Source organism: Euprymna scolopes, chromosome 25 (genome assembly GCF_053919585.1).
Source record: "Euprymna scolopes isolate OS-2025 chromosome 25, ASM5391958v1, whole genome shotgun sequence".
NCBI lineage: Eukaryota > Metazoa > Mollusca > Cephalopoda > Sepiida > Sepiolidae > Euprymna > Euprymna scolopes.
In genome coordinates this window covers 82,903,357-82,918,356 of record NC_136506.1, presented here as the reverse complement: position 1 = coordinate 82,918,356, position 15,000 = coordinate 82,903,357, and the positions used below count along the sequence as shown (strand labels likewise).

At 31.6% G+C, this 15,000-nt stretch overlaps 1 protein-coding gene across 3 annotated transcripts in view; it reads right to left on the bottom strand.

Moving 5' to 3' along the window:
- LOC145247470 (tyrosine 3-monooxygenase-like) overlaps nt 1–15,000 on the bottom strand; it is a 650,093-nt gene that overhangs the window by 101,060 nt on the left and 534,033 nt on the right. For all 3 annotated transcript variants that reach the window (XM_080109266.1, XM_080109268.1, XM_080109267.1), the window contains 2 exons: nt 13,798–13,865; nt 5,027–5,077 (listed from right to left, as the gene is read on the bottom strand). In XM_080109266.1, coding sequence (XP_079965392.1) covers nt 5,027–5,077; nt 13,798–13,865 — 119 coding nt within the window. The remainder of the gene's footprint in view (nt 1–5,026; nt 5,078–13,797; nt 13,866–15,000) is intronic.

Sequence of the window (15,000 nt, the reverse complement as noted above, 5' to 3'; positions counted from 1 at the left end):
ATCTGACTTAAATTTTGTCTGCACCTTTGTTATTATAAGTTGCACCGCACTAAGTATTATGGTACAGTTACAGATTAACGAAGATTAATAGAGATTAGTATTTAATGCAACAACGAACACAAATTTAATTATATTCATCCATCAATTAAACAGACAGCACTCATTCTAAGTCAACAAGCTATATCATTAGACATAATCCCGTTGAGACACCGGTTCTCGAAAGATCACTAAAGTTAAGCAACGTTGAGACTAGTTAGCACCAAATGGATGACCAGTTGGGAATATTAAGCGCTGTATATAGGACGTCGACACCTCTCTGCAAGAACTGCAAAAACGTTACCTCCTAATCTCCTCCACTCGAACAATGCATGCAACTGGCGACTGGCTGTGAACTTGATTTTCCCAAGACACTTTTTCCTTCACAGGAAGCTGGTTCAATCCGCCTGGGATTAACGCTGGAAACTAGAGAACGAGCTATAATTTTTAACCATTTTTTGAGTGGCTAAATGGTTAGAAAATATAATTTCCATCATTAATCGCGCAGTTTGAATGAACGCATCACAAGAATAGCAACTGTTGCTTTCTTTTATATTTGGTTTTCATCAACCTGACGATGTTCTTGTCTTATTTGAAGCAAATGTATTTATGCTGATAGAATCCAATTCGATAGTTTCATCTATCAACATTTTGTTTCTCTTTTTTTTTTTTTCAAAGATTTGAATCCGCCATCTTTTTTCTCCCTCCGATCCTATTCGAAACTATTCAGAATTTTGTTTATTTCGTCGTTTATTCGTTGGAATAAAAAGGGCCGTTAATTCTCTATTTCTGTTCATTCGTAGATTCAAAGAATTCTTCCACCCACCCTGCTTTCCGACCTGCTTGGCCTGACAGTAACAGAATTAGCAGTTCGACTCCTTTTCTTTTGCATTTTCAGGAACGTTAGCAACTAGATTGGTCAGTTTTAATAGAGCTAAAAAGAATCATTCATTCAAAAAGCAAACGCAAAAACTATATATACTAACATGGGTGCCCGGCGTTGCCCGGGTATTTGGAGATGTATGTTGAGCAAAAAAAAAACAACAAAAAACAAAAAAAACGTCAAATTTTTAAACTTTGACCCATATTATGGCACCTTAAATTTTTTTGTTTTCGGCTCAAATTAAGTTATTAAGTTAGATCCATGTCCAATGATCCTATATATAAAATTTCAAGTGCGTAGACCCAAAATTGTCGGAGTAGTTTGGTAGAGTTCTCAAACGTCAAATCGTTTAACTTTTACGACTTAATCGAAAAATTTCTGGCCAAAACCCTATTACGTCGATTTTCCCAAATCTCAGTAACCTGTATAGCAAATTTTGATTCTGCAGACTTAAAATTGACAGAGTTATTGCGTAGGGAAATGTACACACACAGACACACAGATGCACAGATACACACACAGACAGACACGTCCACTTTTATAGATCAAATATCGGCGAAAAAAGTGACCTGTAGAAAAGTGCCTAGTTGAAGGGGAAGATATTAATGTTTTTAGCCAATTTTTCGATATTTGTTGTATGAAAGATCGATCTTTAAAACGATACTGATTTTGGTAAAATCTGTCGCCTCTATTGAAAGTTTAAGGCAGACATACAAACAGACATACATACATACATTTATATATTGGTAACTAAAAATTTTCGACCCAAACTGATGAAAAAGCTTGCCCTATCTCTGAATACCCTTTATGTAAAATTTCAAATATTTAGACCAGAAATTGTCTGAATAATTTGGAAGAGATCGCAGATGTCAATTTTTTTTTAACTTTGACCCCTATTATGACCCCTTAAAATTTATTGTTTTGGGCTCAAATCAAGTTATTAAGTTAGATCCATGTCCAAGGATCCTATATATAAAATTTCAAGTGCGTAGACCCAAAATTGTCGGAGGAGTTTGGTAGAGTTCTCAAACGTCAAATCGTTGAACTTTGACCCATTAATCGCCAAATTTCTGGCCCAAAACCGATCACATCGATTTTCCCAAATCTCAGTACCCTGTATATCAAATTTCGAGTCTGTAGACTAAAAATTGACCGAGTTATTGCGTAGGGATAGATAGATAGATAGATAAATATAGATAGATTGATAGATTTGTTTAACAAAAATATATACATACTAGCATGGATGCCCGGCGTTGCCCGGGTGTTTGGAGGTGTATGATGAGCCAAAAAAAAAAAACAAACCAAAAAAAACGGTCAATTTTGTAAAACTTTGATCCCTATTATGACCCCTGAAAATTTTTTATTTTGGGCTCAAATCAAGTTATTAAGTTAGATCCATGTCCAAGGAACCTATATCTAAAATTTCAAATGTTTAGACATAAAATTGTCGGAGAAGTTTGGTAGCGTTCTCAAAGGTCAAATTGTTGAACTTCGACCCCTTAACAGCAAAGTTTCCGACCCAAAACGGATCACATCTATTTTCCCAAATCTCAGTACCCTGTATATCAAATATTTATTAGTGTTGGGACGATTAATCGGAATTGGAAAAATCGGTCTATTTGAGGGTATCGGAATCGAAAAAATTGTACGAATTTTCCGATGCCAAAAGGATTCTTTTAAATGTCTATTTAATTTTATTTTAAGCTAAGACTTCCATTTCTTGTAATAATGATCGAATAATAAAAATTAATTGATTTTAGACCACAAGTGAAGCTAAAATCGATGGATCGTCCCACACAAGTATATTTTTTTGTTTACTAAAATATTTGCACATTTACCATGTGTTTTTCTTACGGTAATCAGAGAAAAATATAACTATATAGTTAAATATTTAGAGATTTATAAAGAATCGGAATCGGTAATCGTATCGGAATTGGGAAAAATATTGAAATCGTCCCATCACTTTATATATATATATATATATATATATATATATATATATATATATATATATATTAATTTACTCCTATAAATTTAGGGGTTCGGTGTATTAATATTCATATTAAAATCCCGTTTTTTTCTATTTATTTAAAAAGAAAATACAATTCATCTGCAAAAGATATGCTAATTTGCATATTTTTCTAAACATTCATTTTAATTAATTCCCTATTAGTTTTTTCGGTTTTCTTATTGGATAATAATCTTTAGTCAACTATTACGTGTAATTATATTCATGCAGATATTCTACATGATTTATACTTGCATAATATTTGCATAAAAAGGTTATAGTAAACACAAAATTGTTTCCATATATATTTATGTATGCTTATATATATTCGTTTAAAAAATTGCCTACCAGACTCCTCCTAGAATTTTTGGTCTACAAACATTAAGCTTATTATATAGGGTATTCAGACCCATGCTAAAATTTATTCATGCAGATATTCTACATGATTTATATTTGCATAAAAAGGTTATAGTAAACACAAACGTCTTTGTATATATATATTTATGCATACGTATATATATTCGTTTAAAAAATTTTGCCTATCAAAACTCCCTGTCAGTTTTTGGTCTACAGACATAAACTTAATATACAGAGTATTCGAACCCATGCGACACTTTATATTTGGGTTTTAGTCGGGGAGAATCGGTGCAAAAGGATAAAAAATTTTAAAAATGGAATTTGCCAGGTGATGGTCGAACGACAGCATTACAAATATGCATGCGTAACGTAATAGCTATTGGTTCATGTTTTCATTTTTAGGCTGGCAGCAAACATGTTTTCATAGTTCATGCTTTAACATCAAAAGAAAAAGTAAATCGTAAAGCTAAAGGTAATGGTTTCGATTCCCAGTGGTGACACACGAGTCATTTTTTTTTTTAAATCATTACTATATATTTGGTCCAATATGATATGATAAATATGAAATATGCATTTTATCAAAATATCATATTTAAGCCTATTTTACGACCAGACCATGCCGGGTGGTCAGTTGGTAAACATATATATATATATTTATTTGTAGTCATCGACATACAGTCCTGTTTCGTTGTATCACAACTCATCAGTGCCGTTAGACTAGCACCTCTCCCAAGCCGAGGATTGAAACTGGACCCATCGCGTAGAGAGTCAACAGTTCTACCGATCGACCCACGGGAGAGGCGCCTGTAAATTATCTCACCAAATGTCTATTTAAACGAACATTTGTCCACCACTTTTACAGTGCTCTAACCGCTTGTTTGTAAAAAAAGAGCCAGCGTCGCATTTTTCAGCCAATATATATATATTATATATATTATATATATACATTATATATATATTATATATATATTATATATATACATTATATATAGATTATATATATACATTATATATATATATATATTATATATCATATATATTATATATATATATTGTATATATATTATATATATATTGTATATATATTATATATATATTATATATTATATATACATTATATATATTATATATATACATTATATATATATTGTATATATATTATATATATATTATATATATACATTATATATATATATATTATATATACATTATATATATTGTATATATATATAGTATATATATTATATATATTATATATATATGCATTATATATATATTGTATATACATTATATATATTATATATACATTATATATATTTTATATATATTATATATATATCATGTATATTATATACATACATTATATATATTATATATATATTATATATACATTATATACATTATATATATATTATATATATTATATATATTATATATATTATATATATTATATATATATTATATATTATATATATATTATATATATATATATACAGAGAGAGAGAGAGAGAGAGAGAGAGAGAGAGAGAGAGAGGGAGAGAGAGATATATGGTATTCACATATCCATATATCTATCAATATATATATATATATATATATATTGTATGATATATACACATAAATAATAAATATGAAATATGAATTAATCGAAATATCATATTTAAGCATATTTTACGACCGGGCAATGCCGGGCAGCCTGCTAGTGTAAGAATATAATCGAGACCAAAATGGAATCCACTTACCAAGTTTCTATCTCCTCTTCGAGATACTCAATCCTTGGAATCGGTGTGTCACTGAAACGAAATAAAAATATATACAGAGATTATTTACAGTAGAACGTGAACGATGCATGTATTTCGGCATTCTCATAATTCTTGCTTCCGGTATTTTATTTATTCTTATAATATCATGAATGATGTTTCTAAGATAGGAGATGACTTATTGATATCTGGGTTGGAATTAATCCATATGACATTTATTGTTGGTTTGTTTGTACATTGGACTCTTATTTTGTTGCTTCTTACATCAAGTGGCATCATGCATTGTCTAGAGGAATTTCAATATATCTATCTATCTATATATATATATATATATATATATATATAAGTGAAATAGTCTCTGTGTGTGCATGTGTGTGTGAGTGTGTACATTTCCCTACCAAACTACTCTGTCAATTTTCAATCTACAGACTTGATATAAGGGGTACTAAGATTTGAGAAAACCTTTTCGATTAGCTTTCAGCCAGAAATTTGGCTGTCAAGAAGTCTAAGTTCAACGATATGACTTCTGAAAACTCTACCAAACTCCTCTGCCAATTTTTAGTCTAAACACTTGAAATTTTAAATGTGCGCTACTTGGGCATAGGTCAAACATTTCATTTGATTTGGACCCAAAATAATAGATTTAAAGGGGTCATAATTGGGGTCAAAGTTAAAAAAAATTGACCTCTGCAGTCTCTACCAAATTACTCAGTCAATTTGAAATTTTACATAAACTGTATTCAGACATAGAGCAAGCTTTTTAATCGGTTTTTAAGCAGAAAATTTCGCTGCCAAAGGGTATAAGTTAAAAAAAATTGACCTTTGCGATCTCTAGCAAACGACTCAGCCAAATTTTTATCTAAACATTTTAAATTTGATATAAAGGGTAGTCAGACATGTGGCAAGCTTTTGGTTTTGGGGCGAAAATTTTGGCTGGCAAGAGGTCAAAATTGAAAGAGTTGTCCTTTGCAGACTTTACCAAACTCCTCCGCCAATTCTTTGTCTGAAATTTTAGATGTAGGTTACTTGGACATGGGCCAAACTTTTTAATTTGATTTGAGGCAAAAACAATAAATGTTAAAGGGTCAAAATTCGGGTCAAAGTTAAAAAAATTGACCGCTGCAGTCTCTACCAACTTTTCTCTATGGTAATTAAGGAATTATATTATATAAAAAGGCATTACCGTAGATATGCACACTTTTTAATAGATACATATGCACATAAAGTTATGAGCAGTACATAGGGCCTGAGCAAAGCCGGGCTGAACTGCTAGTATATATATATATATATATATATATATATATATATATATATACAAAAGGAAGGTATTTTTATTATAACATGAATAAGTTAGTCAAATTTATCACGAGTAAGTGACGAGATCAAATATCTTGAACGTTTTTGTCCTTGTTAATAATGGAGGTGGTGTTTGATCAACACTGCTGGGGAACCATGTTTTAATATACTGTTTTGTTTTTAAAACTCCGAAACAGTGTTTAATGGTAAACAACTGACGATCGCTTAATTTTACTATAGTGAATTCGAGAGAGCAAATTGATACATTGATTGTAGGTGATAAAATGATTTACTGACTAAATAGTTTTCCAACGAATGATAAAATATATAAAAATTAAATAGATTTTCTAATATTTTTTATAAAGGTTAAAAAACTTCCAAAACATACACACATTATTATTTTTATCATTAAAATTTTAAGACGATTTTGCGACCAAGGTTGACAGAACGAGAACAACTACCCGCATGTATTAAATAAAAAATTTGTTCAAAATTCCGGACAGATTCCCGAGTTCGACATGATTCAACTAAAGAAGGGCTACGCTTACATCAACCGAAATGTTGCAAAAAAAAACAAAACAAAAAAAAACATCTAATAAGAACAGTATCCCGAATAATCTACTGATAAACTTTAGATGAATTATGGGGATTGGAAAAATGGATGTTGGGTTAATTTTTTTTCAACCTCGTAACTCTCGCTTCCCTTTTTTGTCCTTTACTAATCACATTCCATGGGCGGTGTTACTGACAAAGAGGGAAGAACTGCTGTTTTCTAGGTAAGAATCTATTCCATCTAATATTTATTGTGGGCAACTTTTTGATTTTGAACTCGTATTTTGTAGCTTCTTACATCAAGTGGCTTCATGCCTTGTCCGGAATGATTGGCATTAAAAAACGTTCGTAGAAAAAAATAAGCGTTGGTATGACACATCTATCTAATGTGCGACAAAGATTAAAACATAAAGATGTATCTTAAATCTTATCTGATATATAAAAGGGAAAATGTGTGTGTGTGTGTGTGTTAAACTTTTCATAGACGCGTCAGATCGTGATAAAATTGGTATCGTTAGAAAGATGTACCTTTCGACCAGAAAATATGTAAAAATTAGCAAAAAAAAAAAAAAATTCTTGCGTCGACATATTTGCAAGTCATACGCTTAGCAATCTCAAAGTACGTTTCAAAAACGCCATTTCGACCCGTTGTGACGTCATAAGTCGTCGTGGCAGCTAGCGCATTAGCTTTTTCTCCACCTTCTTTTCCTCTTCCGCTTTACAGGTTCAAGCCTGTCTACTGAGGCTAATTTTTTTTTTTGCTGCCACGGGTACTCGCTGCTATTTTTGATTCAATTTTTTTTGTGGTTACTCAATATCCTTAGTACACCACCTCTCTTTTCAACCGATCAACGCCGGGTAGCCATGCTAGTCTATATATTAAGACAATCGGAATGTTCTCGAGTTTATAAGTGCATCCTTTCATTTAATACACTTCAAATATATCCTATTTTTTTAAGACATTTTATTCATATGTATTGCAATTTATTGGAGAGCACAATAGAAGTGGTCACGTGTCTCTAGGAGCCTTCCTTATTTGAGGAAGCTACGAGTGCAAATTCTCATTAAATATGCTTTTACTAGGGAGATCACAACCTATCAAGGCCTAGAAGCCACCCTAGGATAATGATTACATGCTATGTAGAGAGCGAAACAAAAAGGTCAACGTGGAACCTATGTATGGGGCAGATTATATAAGAGGACGCCTCAACAGGAACATATTCAAATTACATTTTATTCTTCTAAGAAACCAATTTTGTACAAGAATTGTCTGCAGGTATCATGGTGCAGTTTAAAGGTCACATACTTCAGGGTCAAATGATAAAATTGCCGCCCCACAGAAAACAACACTACAGTTTATTTTAAAACTTCTATTGTAAAAATCAATTCAGGTAACTTAATTACGTAGTAGAGCTGACATCTATTCAATGTAGCCGCATTCAGCTTCAATCACGGCCTCGATACGGGTCCGGAACTTGGAGCATGCCTTTTACACAAGCGATGGCAGGAGCTCGGCGAATACTTGGCGGATGTCGGTGATCAGGCTGGCTTGGGCGTTGTGGGAGGCCATGTTGGTAATGTTATCGACGTATGACTAAACAAAGTACTGCAGCGGGTTCAGTTCGGGGGCAGGAGGGGTGCAGTGAGAGAAGGGTACAAACCTTCTGAAGTCAAGCCTGGATCTCTTTGGATTTGTGAGCCGCGCCGAGCCCTGCAGCCCCACCCAGGGTCTACCAGCAGTCACCTGATTGCAGCATGAGACTACCACACTCTTCAGCATATCCAGGTACACTTTGGTGTTGACTTTCAAGTCGACTTCGAAGATGTTATGTGGCATGATGAGGCCCTCACTTGAAGCCACCTCAAAAACCATAATCGTGGGTTGTCTGATGCTTTGAGTTGTGCCCCCAAGCGTTGAACCGTCCAGATTTGCAGTTTGAGGGTGCTGGCAATGGTTCTGTTGTCAAAGATCGGATCGGTAGAGAACATGGTTTGTACAGCGGCGCATCTCCAATCTCGCTCGTGGAACATTGTGTCACTTAAAATAATTTAGATTCAGGAAAAATATTTTGTTTAAGTAAGGGGTGCCTGCGCGTGAAATTTTTGTGGCAGGAGGTGCGCAATCTCCAAGCACACCTCTCCTGAGTCGGCATCGTTAAATACCAGTGGCAAGTTACGTGTCTGTACAGGACGAGTGGAAACAAATGCTGAGATAAACGGAGAGCACATACAGCGCCTAGAATTCCGAAATGGTCTCCCATCTGGTATTAACGTTGCTTAACTTCAGTGATCTGACGAGAACCGGTGTGTCAATGCGATTATGCTATAGGCAGAGAGAGAGATAGAGAGAGAGTGGGAGTGAGAGAGAGAGTGAGAGGGGGAGTGAGAGAGAGTGAGAGGGATCGTTTATAGTGGTTGTAACTAGTTGAGTGTTATTTGTGAAAGTTTGGCAAGGAGAACTATATATTGGAGTGCAATCGAGCACTTGCTCTGAAAATAGCATTTCAGATAACAAAATTTAAATAACAATTCAATCGAATTACTTTTTATTCTTTTAAACGTGAAATGATCCATTAGAAGATAGTAGATATTTTAAAATAATTCCGAGTGGAACAAAATATTTTCTGGAGGGAATTAAACCGATTTACATTTAATTCTTTTAACGGCATCAGACGATCAAACAAAAATATTTTTTTTAAGATGGCAGACATGCTAATCCCCTGAGGCATCCCTACAGGGAATTGCTGACGTGGGCGCTGGCGCTTAAATGCTACTTTCCGACCTTTGTGTTATATCTTCTCGCCGTGTGAGGAAATAAATACTATCAGAATAGAATACGTGTAAATAGATTTTTAAAAGAATTCCTTACGCAATCGTCATATTACACTTATCTCTATAATATTCTACTTGTGCCTGTATTAGTTAGCCTGCACGGTGCGTTTTGAAAAAGGCTAAATACAATTTTTGAAAGCCAAACAAGCTTTAAAAAATTCGCGAAATCTGGCTTTTTAAAAGCCAATTTGGTAAACTTTGACAATAATATGAAAGTGACCTCCCCTTGACGTAGCGTCGTTTTCGCATTGTTCTAATGGTGTGAGAAAGGAACTCGTAGTAATTTCTTCACCGGAGAAAAAGTCAATGAAACATTACATAAAAGGGAATATTCAAAAGAAACATGGCAAACAAGAACATTTTCTGCCAAGATGTACTGAACTGAAGTAGTAAATTAAAGATCGTTCTCATACAATATAATTTTATTATTTGTATTGAACTATGTAGCACAATATTACTTTCTGAGTATTTATTAGTACTTAATAATTTATATCATTGCAGTCAGTTTTGTGCTAAAAATATAATGGATACAATTTTTTATAGAAATGTTAATAAACTATTTACTACGTGTTATTGCCTTTTTTTTCTGCCCAAACAACGAATTTTTTATGCTATTTATAAAAATATCAGCTTTCTTAAAATATATTTGTTGATTAAATATATTTCCACGCGTTCTGCTAGTCATTTAATAATTTGTATTTAAAAGTAAGTGCCGAAATCGTTTTAACGCAGTAAATATTTTGGAGAAACAATTTAGATTTTATTTTAAAATCGTTCATTAACGGAATATTTCGAATAAGAATACGAATCGCCATTTTTTTTTCTTTCTATTTTTTTTTTATTTGTTTATTCGTGTCGGAAGTTTTTGTATTTTTCTGAAATACAAGATTGATTTGATTTCTAAGAAATAGATGTACGTAATTCATGCTGGACGAAATTAAATATTCGATTCAGCGATGCGTGAATATCCGTGGGATCAACCAGGTTCTCATTTCCTTGCGTTGATGACGGATTCGATAACGCGGAAAAAATACTGAAATTTCTAATTTTAAAAGTTTACAATCTAAACTGATCCGAACGTAAATATATATATATATATATATATATATATATATATATATATATATGTGTGTGTGTGTGTGTTTTATACTAATTTATACATGATTTTATATATATATATACGCACACACACACACACACATATATATATATATATATATATATATATATATTTGTCACATCAGCTCATCAGTACGGCTAGACATACACCTTTCCTCAGCCATGGATCAAACCTACAACCATCGAGTCGACAGTGGCTCTTCTAACCATCTGGCCAAGAATCAATGCCGTTAATATTTCTCCTCGAGTGTGTATAAAATCCACACCCGCCCGTCGCTTACAGTGCTCAAACCATAAGTTTGTTTACAAACAAATTTATAGTGGACTTCGCTTAATTTCTTAAATACGTGTCGGGTGAAAATATATTTACAAAGTGCTCAACCCAAAGAGGGGGTGTTGTTTGTCATTCACACACAGTACTGTTTCGTTGTATCACAACTCATCAGTGCGGCTAGACATACACCTTTCCCCAGCCGTGAATCGAACCAACCGCCGTCGAGTTAACCATCGGACCAAGAATCAGTGCCGTAAATATTTCTCCTCGAGTGTGTATTAAATCCATACCCGCCCATCCTTTACAGTGCTCAAACCATAAGTTTGTTTACAAATATACACACACATATATATATATATATATATATATATATATATATATATATATATAAAGTATACATTCTTTTATTTATCCAACAATCTTTAGCTACATATATGAATGCATGTTTAAGTTGTAATTTCTTCGAAATGCAACATCCTCAGGCCGAACTCTGTACGTGTAAATCAGTACACAAAGGGAAGAATTTTTATTGAGTTTATCGGAAGACTTCGGTTCGAGTATGTTGCATTTTGAAAGAAATTGCAGCTGAAATATGTCAGCACATATGTAGTACAACATTGTTGGATAAATAAAAGGAATTTATGCTAAAATACTACTCTACTTGCTATTTAGAACCTTTTAATAATCATCGGGGTTTCATTGAATTAACATCTAGCAAACTGCCATTATACAATAATTATACATATATATATATATATATATATATATATATATATATATATAATGATATATATTAACCGAATTTTAACAAATTTACCGAATTTTCATTACTAATGATTACTATATTGTCCAATTTCTACTGTACACTCTTTAACCCTTATCCTTGAGTGGCATCTTGGCCTTGATAATGTGGTGATGTCTGTGTAATATATATATATATATATATATATATATATATATATATATATGTTGAATAAAACGATTCAAAATCGTGAATTAAAAACCAGTTAAAAAGGCGTGATCTTATAGTTTGTCTCCGAACGGAATTTCAATTCGGAGGCAAACTATAACAGCATGACAAAAGATAGACTGACTGACCTTAAAACAAATTTTATAATGGAGCTAAATAAGGAATAGCTGCCTTACTAACGACTAAAATGCTAGTTTTTATTTTGGTGTCTTTAACTTCTTCACCCTCCACTATTTTTGCTGATGAGGAGACTTTCTTTAAAGGACAAAATATTTATCAAATTATTGTCAATATTTATTGTCAATATTTATTGTCAATATTTATTGTCAATTTCAATAAGATGAACATCGTTTCTGAAATGATAGTACAATCTAGTGCATTTTGTTTGTTTTTCTCCATTTGAAGCTGATTTTATATCCACAATTATGAATCATTTTACTCAATATATATATATATATATATATATATATATATATATATATATATATATATACACGTATTCTTAAACGTTGTTTCTTGTATATACAGTATATAAAAAATGTAGAGAGAATAAATAACGTGAATATTGTCAATAATATGAACATCGGTTCCGAAACGATCGTACAATCGAGTTGATTTTGTTTGTTTTTCTCCGTTTGAAACTAATTTTTAATTCCGAATTTTGAATCGTTTTATTCAATATTAATATCGCTCTAGGATATCTATATCTATTGAGCTTATGTATCTACGGTACGATGGGCTCTCTTTTCTTTTAAAAGTATTAATACATTTACTAATACATTAAAAGAAACTCTGCTCTTTAGAATCCAGATCTTATTTCCTTTAATATATATATATATATATATATATATATATATATATAAACATACATACACATATATATACATATATACATATATATGTACATATATATACATATATATACAAACATATATATACATATACATAAATATATACATATATATACATATACATATATATATATACATATATAAACATATATATACATATATATAAACATATATATATACATATATATAAACATATATATACATATATATAAAGATATACATATATATACATATATAAACATATATGTACAGATATATAAACATATATATAAACATATATGTACATATATATAAATATATATACATATATATAAATATATATATATATACATACATATAAACATATATATATACATATAAACATATATATATATACATATATATAAACATATATATAAACATATATATATAAACATATATATATATGTAAACATATATATATATATGTAAACATATATATATATATGTAAACATATATGTATATAAACATATATATATATAAACATATTTATATAAACATATATATATAAACATATATATATAAACATATATATGTTTATATATATATAAACATATATATAAACATATATATGTAAACATATGTATATATATATATATATATATATATATATATATATATATATCGGTCTCGGTAGAAAATGTTGTGCTCCTGAAAAAAACGTCTTACACACACCTCGATACACCCGAGCAACGCCGGGCACCCAGGCTAGTACTAAAGAAATTAAATTATTCAAGTCACGCAGAGGCGAACAACATAGATATACAAGACAGGGTAACATAATATTGTTTTAATATAGAAACAAAATGTATTTTTAAAAGTTTAAAACTTGGTACTTACTCCCTATAATCAAAAGCCAGGTCAGCGATCATCTTTCTCCGGGCGCGATACACTTTGTCACAAAAACCCTGTAACGAACAATTTTTTTTTTATAGAAACAAAATGAAAAATTCGAAAAAAAAACCCACATATTTCCTAATGAGTCACACTGTACCGAGGAAGAAAAAACTGTATGGCAATATAATCTCGCAAGAAGAAAAAAAGAAAGATATGAAAAAAAGATGGCCGCCGGGAAACCTACATGATATTGAGTCTTCTATGAAAGTTCTTTCTTTTTTTCTCCTTGCGGCATTATATTGTCATGCATTTTGCTTTCTAAACAAAGAATTTTTAATTTTTCTGAGGAGTATATGCACGAAAAGATCCTGTATTGATATAATAATAATAATAATAATAATAATAATAATAATAATAATAATAATAATAATAATAAAATAGATTGTTTCTCTGTAACGAAACGGATCTGTAAAAAAAAATTTACCGACATTTTTACATACCGAAAAAGATGTTTTACATGAAAAAATACATATTTGGATCTTTTCATATACGGTGTTGACACACCTGTTCCCATCAGATTAGAAATTTAGCAACGTTGAGCCTGGTCATTACTAAAATCGGTGACCATTTGGGAATTCCAGGTGCTGTATATGCTCTCTGCTTATTTCGGCATTGTTTCCAGTCAATTTCTGGCCTCTCTTTGTCACTGAACCCAAGCAGTACCGATTTAGAGGAGGTGTGGTGGCGCAATTCTTGCTCTATAATTATATACGCAGCAACACTTACGGGGTGTCAATTGTTTCTTGCGACTGAACGGAGGAATTCATCTTGGAATGTTACTATCCTGCTATTCTTTTATATGTGCTCTGTTATTATATTTAATATACATTGAGCTTCTAAGCAGTCATCATGAGTCTCATGTTCTGCTTCATTTGGATTGCGAACTAACGTGATATTTTTCGCCGTTCCTTCACATCCAGGGCAAGTTGGTTGATGGACTCCCAACTGTTTAGAGATGTCCAATCAAAAACTCCACCTTCCCCTTGGCTTCCTCTGCTTCTCTTGCCATCTAACATACCCCTAAATTATAACTTTGATCGGCTCCTAAAACCCACTATGACAAAAACTTCACTTATTTCTAAGCTAAAAGGATTGATATACACAAAAAGTGAAATATAATTGAATAAGCCAAAAAATACACATACA